Source organism: Suillus bovinus (genome assembly GCF_016758785.1).
Source record: "Suillus bovinus strain UH-Sbo-P2 chromosome Unknown EDB93scaffold_8, whole genome shotgun sequence".
Taxonomy (NCBI): Eukaryota; Fungi; Basidiomycota; class Agaricomycetes; order Boletales; family Suillaceae; genus Suillus; species Suillus bovinus.
This window is the reverse complement of record NW_024542064.1, coordinates 128,929-144,944: the sequence shown is the minus strand read 5'-3', so window position 1 is coordinate 144,944 and position 16,016 is coordinate 128,929. Positions and strand designations below refer to the sequence as shown.

General features: G+C 43.3%; 4 protein-coding genes across 4 annotated transcripts; 3 read left to right on the top strand and 1 right to left on the bottom strand.

Annotated features, from left to right (window-relative positions):
* The first annotated feature begins 1 nt into the window (after position 1).
* On the top strand, positions 2–1,274 carry EDB93DRAFT_865773 (translocation protein Sec62-domain-containing protein). Its single transcript, XM_041457752.1, has 3 exons — positions 2–247; positions 319–797; positions 852–1,274. Exons 1-3 carry the CDS (start codon positions 112–114, stop codon positions 1,065–1,067), a joined length of 831 nt encoding a protein of 276 aa, XP_041311088.1. The 5' UTR covers positions 2–111; the 3' UTR covers positions 1,068–1,274.
* On the bottom strand, positions 1,061–2,534 carry EDB93DRAFT_1307282 (60S ribosomal protein L7A variant 1; the record flags this gene model as incomplete). The annotated part of the gene is made up of 4 exons (XM_041454764.1): positions 1,061–1,672; positions 1,729–2,018; positions 2,071–2,333; positions 2,384–2,534. The coding sequence occupies 4 exons, from the start codon at positions 2,532–2,534 to the stop codon at positions 1,540–1,542; spliced, it is 837 nt and encodes a 278-aa protein (XP_041311087.1). The 3' UTR covers positions 1,061–1,539.
* A 409-nt stretch (positions 2,535–2,943) lies between these two features.
* EDB93DRAFT_865678 (HotDog domain-containing protein) lies at positions 2,944–4,191 on the top strand. Its single transcript, XM_041457751.1, has 4 exons — positions 2,944–3,546; positions 3,596–3,676; positions 3,725–3,825; positions 3,880–4,191. The coding sequence occupies exons 1-4, from the start codon at positions 3,004–3,006 to the stop codon at positions 4,016–4,018; spliced, it is 864 nt and encodes a 287-aa protein (XP_041311086.1). The 5' UTR covers positions 2,944–3,003; the 3' UTR covers positions 4,019–4,191.
* Positions 4,192–9,343: 5,152 nt separating this feature from the next.
* On the top strand, positions 9,344–11,808 carry EDB93DRAFT_1101185 (uncharacterized protein; the record flags this gene model as incomplete). Its single annotated transcript, XM_041447076.1, has 10 exons — positions 9,344–9,448; positions 9,505–9,647; positions 10,106–10,208; positions 10,373–10,464; positions 10,516–10,777; positions 10,969–11,024; positions 11,046–11,107; positions 11,155–11,235; positions 11,484–11,509; positions 11,596–11,808. The coding sequence occupies 10 exons, from the start codon at positions 9,344–9,346 to the stop codon at positions 11,806–11,808; spliced, it is 1,143 nt and encodes a 380-aa protein (XP_041311085.1).
* Between the last annotated feature and the right edge of the window lie 4,208 nt (positions 11,809–16,016).

The following is a 16,016-nucleotide window of genomic DNA, read 5'->3' as shown; positions in this document are numbered from 1 at the left end:
CCTGTCACTTTGTTAGACTCACTCACCTATTCGCAGTTCTTGTACCGCCTCCCTCAATCCCAGGCATCATACTCATTGCCAGACTAAATTCTTAGTTGTCAACCATCGTAAATGGCGTCGAAGGATGATACGCAGGCAAAAGCGCCACCAGAAACCCGCAACGTTGTTCAATTCCTCCGTAGCAGTAAATCTGGCATGAAAATACGGGTCGGTGCGTTGAATGGGAAACGTGTCGATTACTTCAAAGGTATCTGATTGCTTTGGAGTCAATTTTTCTACCACTGTTCTAACCACGGCCGTCATCACCACCACTACCAGGAAAATCTGCAGTGAAGGCCCTCCTCTCGCCCGCCTATGCAAAAGTAAAAAACGTACCCAAAGTCACTACGGAAGCCGAGGCCGAAGCTCTCCTCCAACAATCCATACCATACGCTTTTTACCTCCGCGTAGATCGCGGCGCACCTACAGGCTCATCTATATCCCCGCGCCACGTCACTGTCGTTCAGCAACAACAATTTGCCCAAGACGCGTACTTCGTCTGGCTTTACGAAGGTTCTCAATGGACTACATATGCCGGAGGACTTTTAATGGTCGCGCTTATGCTTGCGGCCGTGATGTTCCCGTTGTGGCCCCCAGTGATGCGTTTGGGTGTGTGGTACCTGAGCATTGCCATGTTGGGTTTACTCGGCGCATTCTTTGGGCTTGCGATCATACGGTTGATATTCTACATAGTCACCGTAGTCATAGCAAGCCCTGGAATTTGGATCTTCCCTCAATTGTTCGCAGATGTTGGTGTTGTGAGTTGTGATGTTTTTGTGTTGTGTATTTTTGGTCTTAGACATTTGGTGTAGATCGAGTCATTCGTTCCGTTGTGGGAATGGGATATTCCAAAGAAGAAAGCTGGTAAGAAGAAGAAGGCAAAGGCTCCCGCTGGCGCGAGTCCTGAGGAACAGCTTGCTAATAATGGTGGGGCTTTTATTGAGGAGGTCGGTGATGAGTCCCCAGAGCAATCGCGTCCAGGGAGTCGCTCGGCACGAGTCGAGGAGGTTCCAGATGTGGATTCGTAACAGGATGATTGCATGTTTTTAGGTCGTGTTTATTATGCTTTCAGTGGAGCTGATGGGCACGAAGGGACCCTTTGTACTCATCAGGAGCTTTGTCTAGACTACACGCTTCTCACACTCATTCCCTTGTCCCAGTTCATCCATTCACCATGCATAGTTCGCCTATACTAGCAGCAAATTGAGTGCAATCACACAACACAAATGATATCGGAGCTCGGAGCTCAGAACTCAGGCTGTCAGTAGCTCCACATGTCATCTGCCATCCTGCATATTGATTACGCAGATTTCGACAAGGAATCCAAAACAATCATGTTACATCTGACGGCGGAACATGCATACAGTATACGACCTGGCGTAATATGCCCTGGCCTCCACACAGTAGTAACTTGGGATAACCCATGTGTATGATGCATACCATATTCATATAACAGGTATAGCATAAAGTGGCGACGATAAACGACAAGGGGCACAAAGCTTACAGCTTACCAAGAGCAGCAGCCTTGGAGTCCTGACCAGCAGCCTTTGCACGCTTGCGCATCATTTGAGTGGATTTGTATCCACGGAGACCACCACCCCAGTGACGGCGCTGCTCTTCGTACTTGTCAGTGCTTTAAATTCACGTTAGCATTGAGGTATAGGTAGGTCGTGAAAAGGGAAAACTCACAAGTTGAGCTTGGCGGTGCTGACGAGAGTTGCAAGCTCGCGCTGATCCTCGCTCTTGACATCTTGGAGAGTGAGAACGGCGGCGGTCTTCTTGTGGACGACAGTGCCGAGACGGGCTTTACTCTTGACGATGACATAGGGGACACCCATCTTGCGGCAAAGCGCAGGAAGAAAGACGACCAACTCAATCGGGTCGACATCGTGGGCAATGATGACGAGCGACGCCTTCTTTGCCTCAATGAGGGCAACACAGTGGTTCAAACCGTACTTGACGAAAAGAGGCTTCTTGTCCTGTAGATCATCTCCATCAATAACCTGCATTTACAATGCGTCGAATACAAACCTTGGCAGGTTCCTTTTCCTCAGCGGCAGCTTTGGCTAGAGCCTCGAGACGCTCCTTCTTCTCGACCTTGCTCTCTGGGCGGTACTTGTTGAGTAGCTTGAAAAGCTGTGTAGCAGTGTTCTTGTCCAGAGTGTGGGAGAACTGGGCAATGGCGGGAGGAACCTTCAAGCGTTGAGAAAGGATGACCTTCTGGCGTTGGAGGCGAATGTACTCGGGCCACTTGACGAAGCGAGTGAGATCGGTCTTAGGACGAATGTGTTGACCTAATAAAATCTATCAGTTGATGATTTTTCCAAAGAGAGATGAAGCGAACCAATGCCAAAGTTCTTGGGCTTTGCCTCGAAGAGAGGATTTTTCGTGATTTTTGCGGCTTTGCCAGCAGCACCTGGTGCGGGTGCGGGCTTCTTGCGAGAACCGGCTTTGGCTTTGGGGGGCTGGTCATCGAGACGAGAACGAATTAGCATGCGAAGCAGAGCACAAAAGTGCCAGCCTCGTAAGCTGCATGTCTCGGAGCTCTAGCGCTCGTGGATGACTGTGCATCCAACGAGCCCAGCGATATAAAGTATCATCGTCGTACGTTACGACTCCACTCGACTTGATGACAAGGATCAAGATTTGCGCTGAACCGATTCTAGATGAATATGAGGATGATGTCCCATGATGTTATCTGGATGAAGGACTTGCCATCCATTGTCTTGAGAGATGAGGAATATGGATTGAATGGTGCTAGGGTGCTCCGATACACACAGAAAACGATGCTTGCTGGTAACTCACCATTTTTGATGGTCTTGAGGAGTAGGTCTTGAGGTTAAAGTGGTCGATGACGGTCGATTTCTGTATGTCCAAGTTCTGTTTACACTCCGCTTCGGCACCGCCCGGCACAGACTTGACTCAAACAGTAGTCAGTCATGGAACCGCATATGGTACGGCATAATGTCTTCTAATATTTTGAGACGCATCCTCACAAATACACGAGTTTTCTCGACCGGACCCCCGCCCGCTGCCCGTTCACCATACCGTCACCTCCGAACACTAGCCCTCGGCGGTTTCGTCGCCGCTACCGGCTACGGCCTTGGTGCCTTCTACCCGCACCCTTACATTACTTTCATCTCTCCTCGCCCAGCCCCAGCACCCCCCGACCCCGATTCCCCACAATCAATCATATACACCACAAATCTTGAACAAACCCTACAGACCCTCCCACTTCTCACGTCCCACCGCCTTCGACCTGACGCCCACGAGTGGTACGAGACCCGCCCTTATGTTAATTACCCAGAGCAGCTCCGCGTAAACAGCCTTACTGCAGGCGCACTTCGTGGCCCCGGAAAACTCGCGCTTCCACCCCTCGTTCGTGCCAGGAAGGATGAGAGTGAGGCTCTCGTCATCGTGCATGTAGGTCGGGGCGTGTGTGGCCATGATGGGATTATTCACGGTGGGCTACTGGCTACTATTTTGGATGAGAGTCTAGCGCGGACTGTGAGTTGTTTGTGCCGACCATTGAATATGTCTTGACGCATCGTAACAGGCGATCATCAATTTACCAGAAAAGATTGGCGTCACTGCCAACTTGTCCATAAATTATCGCGCCCCGACATTTGCGGATCAGGCAAGTACCTCTTCCTTTCACGTGCTTGCGTGCTTGACAGGCCACTAGTTCATTGTCGTCCGAATCAGTTTAGTCGACAAGGCAGGTCGCAAATCTAAAGTCACTGGCAAAGTAGAGGACCTCAAAGGCAACGTACTTGTCGAAGCGCAGTCAGTCTCTAATCTTTCGAACTTAATTCTTCTTACCTATCCTGTATTACACAGCGCAACTTTCGTTCAACCCAAATATGCTCACCTGCTCAAGAGCAAAGCTGTCCAGCAGATGATGGGCGACCCCGAACCTGTTAAATCAACTCCCGTGCTCCTCAGCGAGGGCATGCCGCCTCCCCCGTCCAAAGCATAGAGAAATTTATACCATTTATTAACTCATATAGCGCACTGATAGATATACCTGTATCGTAGACCGCCCCGCTGCAACCCTAGATGTAACTTACCGCGGAGGATGGGACAAAGCCGTTTCCATTCCCCAAAGCACAATCTCAATAGCTTCCGTGTTCCTTGTCTGTGCCATGCCAAAGCTACGTCACACCTTCCAAATACCACATCAAGCACCCGCGCTTCTTCTAACAGAGCCCCACCAAATTTACCTTCAACAAGCCAGTGCATTCGGGCATTGGAGATTCGAAGGAGCCTTGCCGACGCTAATAGCAACGCTACAGCAGTTAGCGACGGGCGTGTGCGACGTGATGATCACGGTGAGATATGGAATGATTTGAGCTGCATGAGAGCCAGCTAGTATTTAGCAAAGCGAGGTAAGTACTCGTCGTAAAACTGGGCCAGGGAACTCCTGTTCTTTTCGATCTGCGAAATCTGAAAACAAGGGTCTGCCTGCTTTCTCGCCTAGATCGGAGGTGGAAATGTTCAAACCAGCGGTAAATGTCATAATCCTGAACCCTGTCGTGTACGTGCACTCCTTCATTTGTTGTCATCCGCGGATTTTTTGTGATGCGCAGGCCTGGTGAAATCTTGCTGACGAACCAACTATGTAGGACAAAAACCGCATAATCCTTGGGGCTTCGGGGTTTTTGACACGCCTGGTGTCGTGATTCCCTGCCTCGTACCCTTTTTTTACCCGAGGAGCATTGTTCTATAGTAAGAACCCAGATCTCTGTGGACTCCATCATGTGTCAATACACTGTCACTGGTCAGGCTTCCGGGTTAACTATCAGGATGATCTGGGATGGAGTTAATGTTGATGCCCCCGCTCAGAAGCACGGTATTCATTAGCCTATGCACCACCCAGATGGCTTGCACCTGAACTGCTTGAATGACTTGCCGTAAAAATATTTTGGACACTAAATATACAGTAAATCACCACAACTCTGTGCTAATAGTAGTAGTCCCTCACTGTGTTCTTGAGCATTCAACAACTTTGTCAGCCTTCTGATTCACATTTTTGTCTATTTTAGTGTCTCTCTTAGTCAGTAGTATAGATGTTAATGTATTAGTTACTTTGAATATAATTTTTGTATTTTTGATATTTTGACCATTGTGATGTCCTGATATTATGTGATGTGCTGTAGGGCTGCTAAACTACATATCTGATGTATTGCATCTCTTAGAAACTGGCACTCTGAATTGTACACAAATAGTACCTCTGGGTGTCTGTGTTGCTGTTCACCACTGATTTCAGGCATCAGTTACTTATGGCCAACTTTTTCGCACAACACAGTGGGACGTCACGTCAAGACAACAAAAGTGAATGCAACTTTTTTCAGTAGATCTCTCGCCTCAAATTTAACTTTTTCTCAACTTTGAACAACTTATTTTATGAGACCCACATGAAACAGCACATTCAAACCTGTCTGAATTAAAAGATAAGTAGTCCAAAAGTGCAAAAAGTAGAGGCAAAAAGCTCTAGAAAGCAGTTCAAAAGCACAAAAAATAGAGACAAAAAGTAATCTAGATGTAGTCCAAAAATATGGAAAGATGGCTTGAATTACTGGAGATGGGGGAATTATGATGAAGATGCATTAATAAAATGATAGATAATGCAGGACAGAGGGACGAAGCTGAGAAGTATTCTGTTGGACACATGGTAAGTAGAGTACATATTAAGTAAAAACTATTTACAGAGCAGGACATGTCTGCCTATTGGCTTTAACTGAGAAGGAGCATCTTGGGCTTTCTGCCGCTTCCACACCAAGGCAATTGTATCCATTGTGTACTTCACCCCTCACCTCTTGAGGAATTTGTAATATTCCGATGTTGCTGAGCCACAGTTAGCCTCCAAAAAGGCTGATGCTGTAGTGGTGTCTTTACTGGTTGATTTGTTGTGCTTCAGGGGTGTTTTACAGGCCCTAATGCTGCCCTTCACCTGTTGGTGCCAGTGCTGAAGTCATCAGCAAAGTTTTTTGGCTTTGCAGCAAAATTGAAAGTGCGTTTGTGCTGCAAAAATAAACCATCAATCAAAGGTAAAATTAATAGACACAACCTACTGCAACAGCACTCACCAACAATTATAGCTTGCATGCCCTTTACTTGTAAAGTGCCTGTGTTGAGTGCCAGTACATTTAGGAATACAGCAGTTGCATTGATGTGAGCAGATTCAATCATTTCTATCATGAACACTAACCAGTAGATCTGGTTGGGGTCACAATTCTCTGGATCCTCATAGAGGAAAGCCCAATTCTCGAGAAGACTTGCTGCTAGTTCAAGTTCATAGTAAGTGTCATTATCATTGTCGTCAGTCTCGTTATTTTTAGAAGTAGCCAGAAAATTAGTGACAAGGGCAATTGCTGTTGATCCGAAATTGCTATGCCAGGAGCAAAGACATTGATTGTCACAAGTACCTTTAACAAACCATTATTCATTCCTGAATCTTCCTAAGCGCCAATACACAGCACCTAAGTCCAACCCTAACCCTACAGTAAAAGTGTCTACTAGTTCGGAGATTCCTTTAGTGCCCACGACACGTGTCTTTGATGTGACTGATGAAGAAGACGAGTTCTTTGATTGTGAATATATTAGATTAGATACAATAAGATAAGATATGGTCACATGATGCTTCTTTAATATTCTACGATGTTCTATGATACGATTCCCTTTTCCTTTTTATGATTGGCTAGTAGTTGTAGCTCAGTTTCAATCTCAGTTTCAATAGTTGTATATAGGTAGCACATCTTGGTCGATAGTTCTTTAGTTCAAACCTCTTGTATCTACACTGTAGCAATCCAAGATGTCCTTGCTCATCATCCTTTTGTTGTGATAACCTTAGTCTGAGTCCTAGTCTCTGCCCAGCATTAATTTGTTATTGGGTTGTGACATTGATTTACCTTCAGGTGCAGGTTAAAATAGTTGGATATAAAAATAAGAGTGAAATATACCAAGCCCATAATAGGGCCTTTTGGCTGAATGTTGTAATTCATTCCTAAATGCAATGTCAAAGATGGCCTGGAGTGCTGGAAGTAATTTTTTGGCCTCGATGGACCAAAAATTTGGCTGAGCACCTGCCCAAAGAAAAACCATTGGAATAAAACTCCGCACCATGCACCATCCTCCAGCATAAATGATAGGAGATCCATGTTTCACCACTGACTTCCAGTTTTGGGCCTCGTCGCCATGTTAGCAAATATCAAGCTGAATTCAGAGAGAGTCGGAAGGACCAGTTCCAATTTCAGTTTCTTGGGTGGGTTTTGTTTCTCAGTGCCAGTGACTGTTACAGTAGTTTAGAGTATATATTAGCATTATAAAAATATATAAAAAACACTTACCATTGTAGTAGTGTGTGTTTGCTCAGGGACCTTTGTGACTGAGGAAGATTCTTCATCAACTAACATAGGGTCAGTAACAAATTCCTCCTCCTCCTCGTTGTTGTTGTTGTTGTCTTGATCATTGTCTTTGGAGGAGCCTATCAATCTGGCTTCCTCAATCATTCTTTTTGTAGATGAGACTGCATGAGGTTACTGGGCCTGCTCCAGAGCAAATCTTACTATGTCAGCTTGTTGACTAAATGACAGTATGTTAAATAGTGTGGATATGAGAACATCAGACAGTCTGACATCTGAACCCTCAGCAATCTCTACAATAGATTAAGACAAACTGATGTAAGTATGCATCAAATGAAGATGAGTGTCACGAGTACCTTTAACAAACCACCATTCTTTCCTAAATCTTCCTAAATGCCAATACACAGCGCCCAAGTCAAACCCTAACCCTACCCTGAAAGCGTCTATCATTCCCGAAATACCTTTAGCGCCCACAACATGTGTCTTCGATGTGACTGATGAAGAAGACGAGTTCTTTGATTGTGAATAGATTAGATTAGATTAGATGCGATAAGATATGATCACGTGATGCTTCTTTAATATTCTACGATGTTCTATGGTACGATTCCCTTTTCCTTTTTATGATTGGCTAGTAGTTAAATCTCAGTTTCAATCTCAGTTTCAATAGTTGTATATAGGTAGCATGTCTTGGTCGATAGTTCCTTAGTTCAAACCTCTTGTATCTACACTGTAGCAATCCAAGACGTACTTGCTCATCATTCCTCGTGTTGTGATAACCTTAGTCTGAGTCCTAGTCTCTGCCCAGCATTAATTCATTATTGGGTTGTGACAATGAGCAACTTATATTCATTCTCACCTTCCTTTTTATATTAGTAGACAGTTGCTCTTTGAAATCTTCATTATCCCTATCTCTATCTTCTTCATTGCCTCCATCCTCACCATTGTCCAATGTAGAATCATTCAACAAATTCATCAAGGAAAGGTATGGGTTCTTTGCAAGCGAGACTGTGGTTGCCACAGTCTGACTTGTCTTTAGGGTTTTGCTGACAAAACAGAGCCACCTGAAGGTTTGGTTTCAGGTCTCATGACAGGGGACACTTTTGACTTGGTTTCAGGTTCCACATGAGTACACCAATTGTTGACCTTGTCTGTCAAACCAAATTTCTTACTACTAAGTGCCCAAGTCAAGGTCATAAAGTGCAGTGTGGATTCAGTGAGCATCAACATGATGGTGAGAAAATAAATTCACTGACAGTAAAGGATTTCCTTTTTTGTCAGTACCAGTCCCTTTGTCTCACTGATCACCACCAAGGATTATAGCACCGATTGCCACATGCACCTTCTTGATCTTCTTTAGCTTTGCAACCTTGTTCCTAATTAGTGTTTGAAAGTCTGGTCTAGTCCAGTTTTTTGTCTATTTTAAATGCAACCAGACCTGGACTGGTTTTTGTTTTCTCATTGGCAATCTAAAGACTAGACTGGACTGCATGCAACTGGTTGCCACCAGTTGTGGTAATGTCATGCAGTCAGTCCAGACCAGTCTACACAGCAACTGGTCCATGTACTCTGAAAAAATACCTCATGGATAATACAACTTGTTAATTTTTGTTTTTTGATATATACATTAGTATGCATGCTAGTAATCAGCATCCCTCTCTCATTCTACTGTCAATGTCACTCTGTAAATCTGCACATCAAAGAAAACCAACACAAAAGGCTAGTGCCAATACACTAGTACCATGATCTCGCAATCCAAAAAACCATACACCTAACACTAAGCCCTCACCAAAGAAAAGTCAAAAACAATGAGCTCCAAGTCCTGAGAGCAGCGAGGAAGATTCAGATAGTGATGTCAGCACCACAGTGAATAAATACACCTCCAAAAAAAGGCAGCTGCATTTAAACGAGCACGGTGTCAAAGTGTAGCATCTACCAAGATCATGGATGATGCGCCTGATGTAAGTGAGCCAGAGGTTCTTGATGTTAAAGAACTGGACCAGGAGAATGAGAAGGATGAAGATGATGCTGGATTGGACACCAACAATGTATGATTTTGTGATCTGCTAAATATAATATATCAGCTCACCATCAGCAATGACAGGACAATGTCCTATCCAAGAAACAGACAAAAAAGAACAATGCAGATGACTTACTCACCATCTTTTCAGAATGTATCACTGTTAAGTTTTGTAGTCCAGATGGTGAAGTTGCTACCAAGGTCGGACACTGGTGCTTAGAGTGCAGGTCAGTAACTTCTAGCCAATAGTAGTAATACAAGCTTACCATTGAATCACAAGAAAGACCACATATTTGTGAAAAAGAATAGAGAGAGAAAAGTGTTTCATATGGGGTCCAATTTGTCATGTCATCAACACATCCACAACCATTATGAGTTGTATCATGAATGGTGCTTGCAGCAGGAGATACAAGAACATCATTATTCAGTTCCTTGAGTGTTGCTGAGGCAGAGAGATGCAGCAAAGATGAAAGAGCAACAGCAAAATCTGGATGACATCGTCCAGAAATAACCAAGAATGAAAGAGTTCTCATGAAGGAATATATTGCATGTAGTTGCTGAGTTTGTCATTTGTGATGACCAGGTAAGAGATAGTATTGACAGGAATATATAGGTGGCATCATAGCTGATGGTTGACAATAGTCGCTCACAGTGGCAGATAAAGTTATGTTTCGCAATTGCTTAGTAACAATGCGACCAAGCTTGATTTGCCTTCAACTCACAACATTATGACTCATGTACACAATTCCTTTATCAACTTCTTTTCAAAGCTTAAGTCTGATGTCCAGGTATGTTTTCTTCTCTATATACACCAGTGACTCCTTGCTGATATACATAAATATACAGAACCCATTAGCAGAACATGTTTCAACTACCACTGACCTTTGGTCTGTTGACCAGACTAAAGCAGCCTCAACATAGACACTTCATTCTTATGTTATTTCTTTCAAAGGCATCTCTAGCATGCACTTTGGGAATAATCTGGGTCACTATTTCATTGGATTGTGTGAACAAGCTGGAATCATTTCAGGACAATCATCTAAGGTATGTTCCTACATTACATTTTTTGAGTTAGTTTATTTTAACTTTCCATAGTTTTTCTGTGTTATCACTGATAACACCAGCAACAATGATACAACCTGTGACAAGATTGAGTAGATTCTTCACTGCTGTCACATCTACTCTTTCAATACAATTAAACACCGCCTCCTATGCCTCGCTCATGTCATCAATCATCAAAATTATCAATGTAGTGACTACAATGGCCATATGGGAATTTGATCCTATGCTACCTAATAATCACGTCCTTGGGGACTTGCTGGATGTTGTGGCTGTTGTGCAAACTCTTTCTATCAAGGTATGTCATCATATTCATTCTATTCCAATGATTCTAAATGTATATTGCAGATTCAATGTGTTACGACTGAGATAGTTCTTCTGTTAAAGGCCAAAGATAGAGTCTTGTTGATAGCAGGTTCTGAACTCCTAATACAAGGAGGGTTCAAGATCAAGGGTTCCTGTTAGATGAGTGCTGTGGCTTCTATCTAGGTTCAGCAGCGAGTGGTTTTAGCACTTCTGCCTTATCAAGGGTTCAGACTAAGACAGTGAGTGACTGACTGTCTTAGAGATCAAGTATCAGACTATAAGGGTGGAGACCTTATAGAACAGGATTCAAGGAGAAAACCCAGTAGATTAAGTTAAGGAATACTACTGATGTACATGAAGTTTATATAGGTAACAAGAGGCTGCGCAGCTATATCAAGAAAGGTAACAAAGATAGGGAAATAGTACAACCTATCAAGATAGCAAAGATAGGTGAAACAATCATGCTGTGCAAGGTAGTCAAGATACAATCAAGAAGAGAAGAAGTGCAGACAGCCCGCTTGATAAGAGAATAGCCAAGTCTAGATGAGTCTAGAGTTGGCGCTAGGTTTATAGAAAGAGAAAAATAAGTAAGGGTTAAATGTTATTGTAACACAATGCTTTGGCCAATATATTGAGTACTTTGAAACACTTCAATGCAACTGCAGTGTTGAAATACCGCTCAAGATCCTGCTTTACAGTAATGTCTGATGGGGGACTGCTGAGGGTATGTTGGGTTGAGCATATGAGCTTTGCCAGGTGTGTGGCAATGTTCTTTTCACATGTTTACTAGTGTGCTGACTTCATATGTAGTCCATCAATATGTTTGTGAAGTTAGTGGACAAGCTTTTCAGGCCAGTAAATACAATTCAGCATCCTGGAAGTTCTGCAAAGCATATTCCATGGAAAACATTCACAATTGGGTCTGTAGGTTGGGAACACATTAACGCTACTTGGAACATCATCTCCGATGCCAACAACATTCAGCAGTATTTCTTCTCGGAACTACAACCTACCCTCTGGTGAGCAATCCCGGCCATTGAGGAACTGCAGACTACATGGGAAGCCGAGCATGATGATTAAAAGTATGCTCTCTTCAAGCCAGCGATTGAGCTTAGACTGGACAAGGTCAATAAGTACTATAGAAGGTTTGATGAAAAACCAGTTTACGTCCTGGCCCTTGGTACATTAGTTCTTCCCTGCTTTATCATATTGCTGATACATTCTATAGTCCTACATCCATATTATAAATTTGACTATATCAAGATGTCCTAGGGAGATCCCAAGGAGCAAGAACTTGAATGCGCCGCTGGTAACCCGAATGCTGTAGACTGGTACGATGAAGCGCTGAAGATCATTGAGAAGACCATGCGAGATTATTTGAAACATATGCCTACAGGAGTCACCACTTGCTCCTTGTCTCCCATCAATCCACTTGCATCTACATCTACTAAAACACTAGAGTCCAAGTTTGATTGTCATCAATGCAAATCAGTCGACAAAGCTGCCCATCAACAATATTCTGGATGAGCTGCTGAGTTGCAGCAGTATCTAAATGATGTCCCTGATGATGTCTCAAAGGACACTGATGTCATTCAGTGGTGGTCGGTAGGTTATTCCTTCATTTTAATTAGGATCTCATTGTTAATATAGATAATCAGAATCACACATCTAACTTTCCTATACTTACCAAGATCACTATGGATGTTTGTGCAGTGCCAGCATCTTCTGTATCCTGTAAATGGTTGTTCTCAGTGGGTGCAGAGACTGCCACCAATCACTGGTCTCGTTTAGGTTCAGAACAATTTGAAAAGTTGCAGGTCATGAAGTTCGTTTGGCAGAAATCTGTTGTTGATCATGCTGCTTCCAACTCATCAAGCATTGAAGAGGTCTTACTTACTGACTTTACAGAACTTCTTTGCCTGGATGATTAAGCAGTGGAGTGGGAGCATGAAGAAGATGAGGTGGCTGGATCATACTAGTAGCTTGAATATGTTTGCCATACCATGTAGTTTGATCATTGGATGTACAACCAGTTGCATTGTAGACTAGTTGCAACCAGTTTTTGAGCAGTTCATTACCTGTGCCCAGATGAAGCAACCACTAACTGAACTTGTGAAGACTAACATACAATTGCAACTGTAGTCCAGTTCAAAAAAGTTGCAGTCCAGTTCAGTTGCTGGTTTTTTTTTGGTCCAGCAACTGGACTTTCAAACACTACCTAACACCCTCCATACATCCTCAACCATCATTGACCATGTCTATCAATTTCAAAGGCATCAATGCCCACTGAGGTCACCATCATTGAAAACCCCAAAACCCCAGCATTCAAATACGAGTCTAAGGCTACAGATTCTGAGGCAGTTCAGCATGTTTTTAAGAATATACTAAGGACAGTAGTGCTACACCTAACAGTTTTCCTTGCAGTAAGCCCAGAGCTAAGAAAGGAAGTGGTTGAGCACTGTCAAATACAGCGAGTACTCGTGTTGAGCATACCTCTATCTGCCACTATTCTTGCATCCAGCACTCTTCCACCACCCCAGATCCAGCACATTATGCCCTTAAGGAAACTCTGTATCATGATTAATTGTGTCTATTCAGAACTAGGACTGCTCGATGAAGGATCCAAGATCATCATGATTCATGAGGATATTTGGAAGAAGACCAATACACTAATCAACCAGAACATGCACATGCACATGCAAACCACAAATGGAGGGTGTCAAGAGATGGCTGGATGCCTAGAGATGTTAGAAATAGAAGTTGAAGGTATCAAGACTTGGGTACACACCTATGTCATACCAGATGCCCCCTACAGATTACTGCTAGGATGCTCCTGGCAGAAACTCATCCGCCTCTCAAAATTCAAGAATGAGGACAATGTCTACATCACAATCACTGACCCTCTTAACCCTTCCAACACCTGCACCATAACCACGCACCATGGCCTTCTCAGTCTCATGCACTCACAGCAGCTGTCCTTTATACCTCTTCCCTAGTCATCACTTCTCACTCCTCCCCCCTTAACTTAAGATTAACCTGCTGACCAGGACCAGCTCAACAGATATATATCATGCCATCAAGTCATTTGGTGATGACCACCCTCACTTTCCATCCTTCCCTTCTCATTTCAGATTTGATCTGCCAACAAGCTCGACCGATATCTACCACACCATCAAATCATTTGGTAATATCTGCCCTTATTCATTCCCCTCTTGACTCAAACTCAACCTGCTGACCAGCTTAATAGATATATATCATGCCATAAAATCAATTGGTAATGTCCACTGTAATGATGGTCGTGGCACTGAGCTCAGAACCACTGTTTTTGATATTTGTGTCAACATCTGAAACACACGCACACATGTCTGATGCACTTTGTACATGCCCAAGCCACTCCGCACATGTCCAAGCCACTCTACATTGAACCTTCAGACATCACATCGGCTAATTTCACTTCATGCGCACATGTCCATCTCATGTCCTGTCCTTCCGAACTAGCCCCACTAGGTACATAGTTAATTGTTTTCATGTTTCCTGACATTCAGACCATGTTACTACATGTCCACAGTGCCTCATGTTTTATTACTTAGATTCTCAGATCCAAAATATTGCTACTATCTTTGCCTGTAGTATTCTGGATTTTTACGTACTTACTTAAATACTCTGTAGTGACCTTTAGTAATTATCATCCAGTAGTTGGGAGCTGTTTCCCAACTCTGCGGATCACCCAGAATATTCTTGTAGTTCTTAGTTACATTGCAAAATATTACTGTTCCTTCACCATCATACTCGTGCACACCACTTGCAATCTAACACTCATTACATAGTTTCTGACCTATTTTCATGAAGTCCAAAAGTCTGAAATCTCGGACATTGAATAAGTACCCTTGAATATCATTAGATTACCATCAGACATTGTTTCGTAGCTTCGGACATTTGTTATTTACATTACTGATGCATTAATACTGCTAACACTATATAGCAACCCCTATAGGATCAAATGCACTTGTCCTACAGGTATAGCAGACTAGGTCATGCAGAAGATCTACCTAAATAATTATTGCTTAGGTAGCACTACTATTTGCAGAGCCCAGCAAATATATTCTTCCTACACCGCCTCTATTTATTTCTCTCCACACTTCCTCACTCGCTCCTACCAATCCAGCTCAATGGATATTTATCATGCCATCAAACTCCTCCCTTTCCATTTCCTCCCTCTTGTATTCTACTCTTGTCAAATCCCTTTTTCAAAATACTTTTGACATCAATGCTGTCTGCCACGACCTAGTATACAAGAAGGTAGCTAACAAAGTCAAACCTGTAGCTACCACTATGCCAGCCCACACTCAGATCATATGATGCTTTCCCAAAGATCCACTTCTCTCCCTTCTCCAGCTCTCTTCAACCCCTCCTGACTTTCATCCTGGCTCCCATTTATCCCAGGAATGGATGGATGAACTCGGCATCTTCAAAACTAAGTTCCTGTGGCCCAAAGAACAAAAATTAGCTGTGCATGTCCTCACCAACAATGAATTAGCACTTGCTTAGGACAAATCAAAAAAGGGGCACTTCAAGGATGACTACTTTCCCCCCATCATCATCCCTACCATCGAGCACACTCTCTGGGTTTGCCAACAACCTCCCATTCCCCCTGGTATTCACAATCAGGTTGTCAAGCTCATTAAGTCCAAAATCGTTTCCGGCATCTACAAAGCATCCAACAGCTCATACCAATCAAAATGGTTCTGCATGGCGAAGAAAAATGGATCAGTGCATATTGTACATGATCTTCAGCCACTGAATGCTGTCACAGTAAAGGATGCTGCTATGATGCCCTATATTGAGCTTTTCACAGAACAATGCACTGGACACACTATGTATTCCATAATGAACTTATTCATTGGATTTGATCATCATGCACTCACCAAAGAATTGTGCAACATCACAACATTCCAAATCCCACTTGGCACATTTTGACTCACTGTACTACCTCAAGGATGGATGGACTCTCCTGCTGTATTCCAGAATGATGTAACATTTATTCTACAGGAAGAGCCTGACATAGCTCCTAATTTCCAGGATGATATTAATGTATTGGGTCCTCACACTCGTTACGAACTCTCAGATGGCACCTACAAAGTCCTTACTGCAAACCCAGGCATTCAAATATTTGTCTGGAAGCATTGTATCAACATCAATAGAGTGTTACACTGCCTAAAACACCCAGGAGC

Coding starts and splice junctions, on each gene's coding strand:
- EDB93DRAFT_865773 (XM_041457752.1), top strand. CDS start 112: ATGGCGTCGAAGGATGATACGCAGGCAAAAGCGCCACCAGAAACCCGC. Junction 248..318: donor ACGTGTCGATTACTTCAAAG/GTATCTGATTGC, acceptor CACCACTACCAG/GAAAATCTGCAGTGAAGGCC. Junction 798..851: donor TGTTCGCAGATGTTGGTGTT/GTGAGTTGTGAT, acceptor CATTTGGTGTAG/ATCGAGTCATTCGTTCCGTT.
- EDB93DRAFT_865678 (XM_041457751.1), top strand. CDS start 3,004: ATGTCTTCTAATATTTTGAGACGCATCCTCACAAATACACGAGTTTTC. Junction 3,547..3,595: donor ATGAGAGTCTAGCGCGGACT/GTGAGTTGTTTG, acceptor GCATCGTAACAG/GCGATCATCAATTTACCAGA. Junction 3,826..3,879: donor AACGTACTTGTCGAAGCGCA/GTCAGTCTCTAA, acceptor TGTATTACACAG/CGCAACTTTCGTTCAACCCA.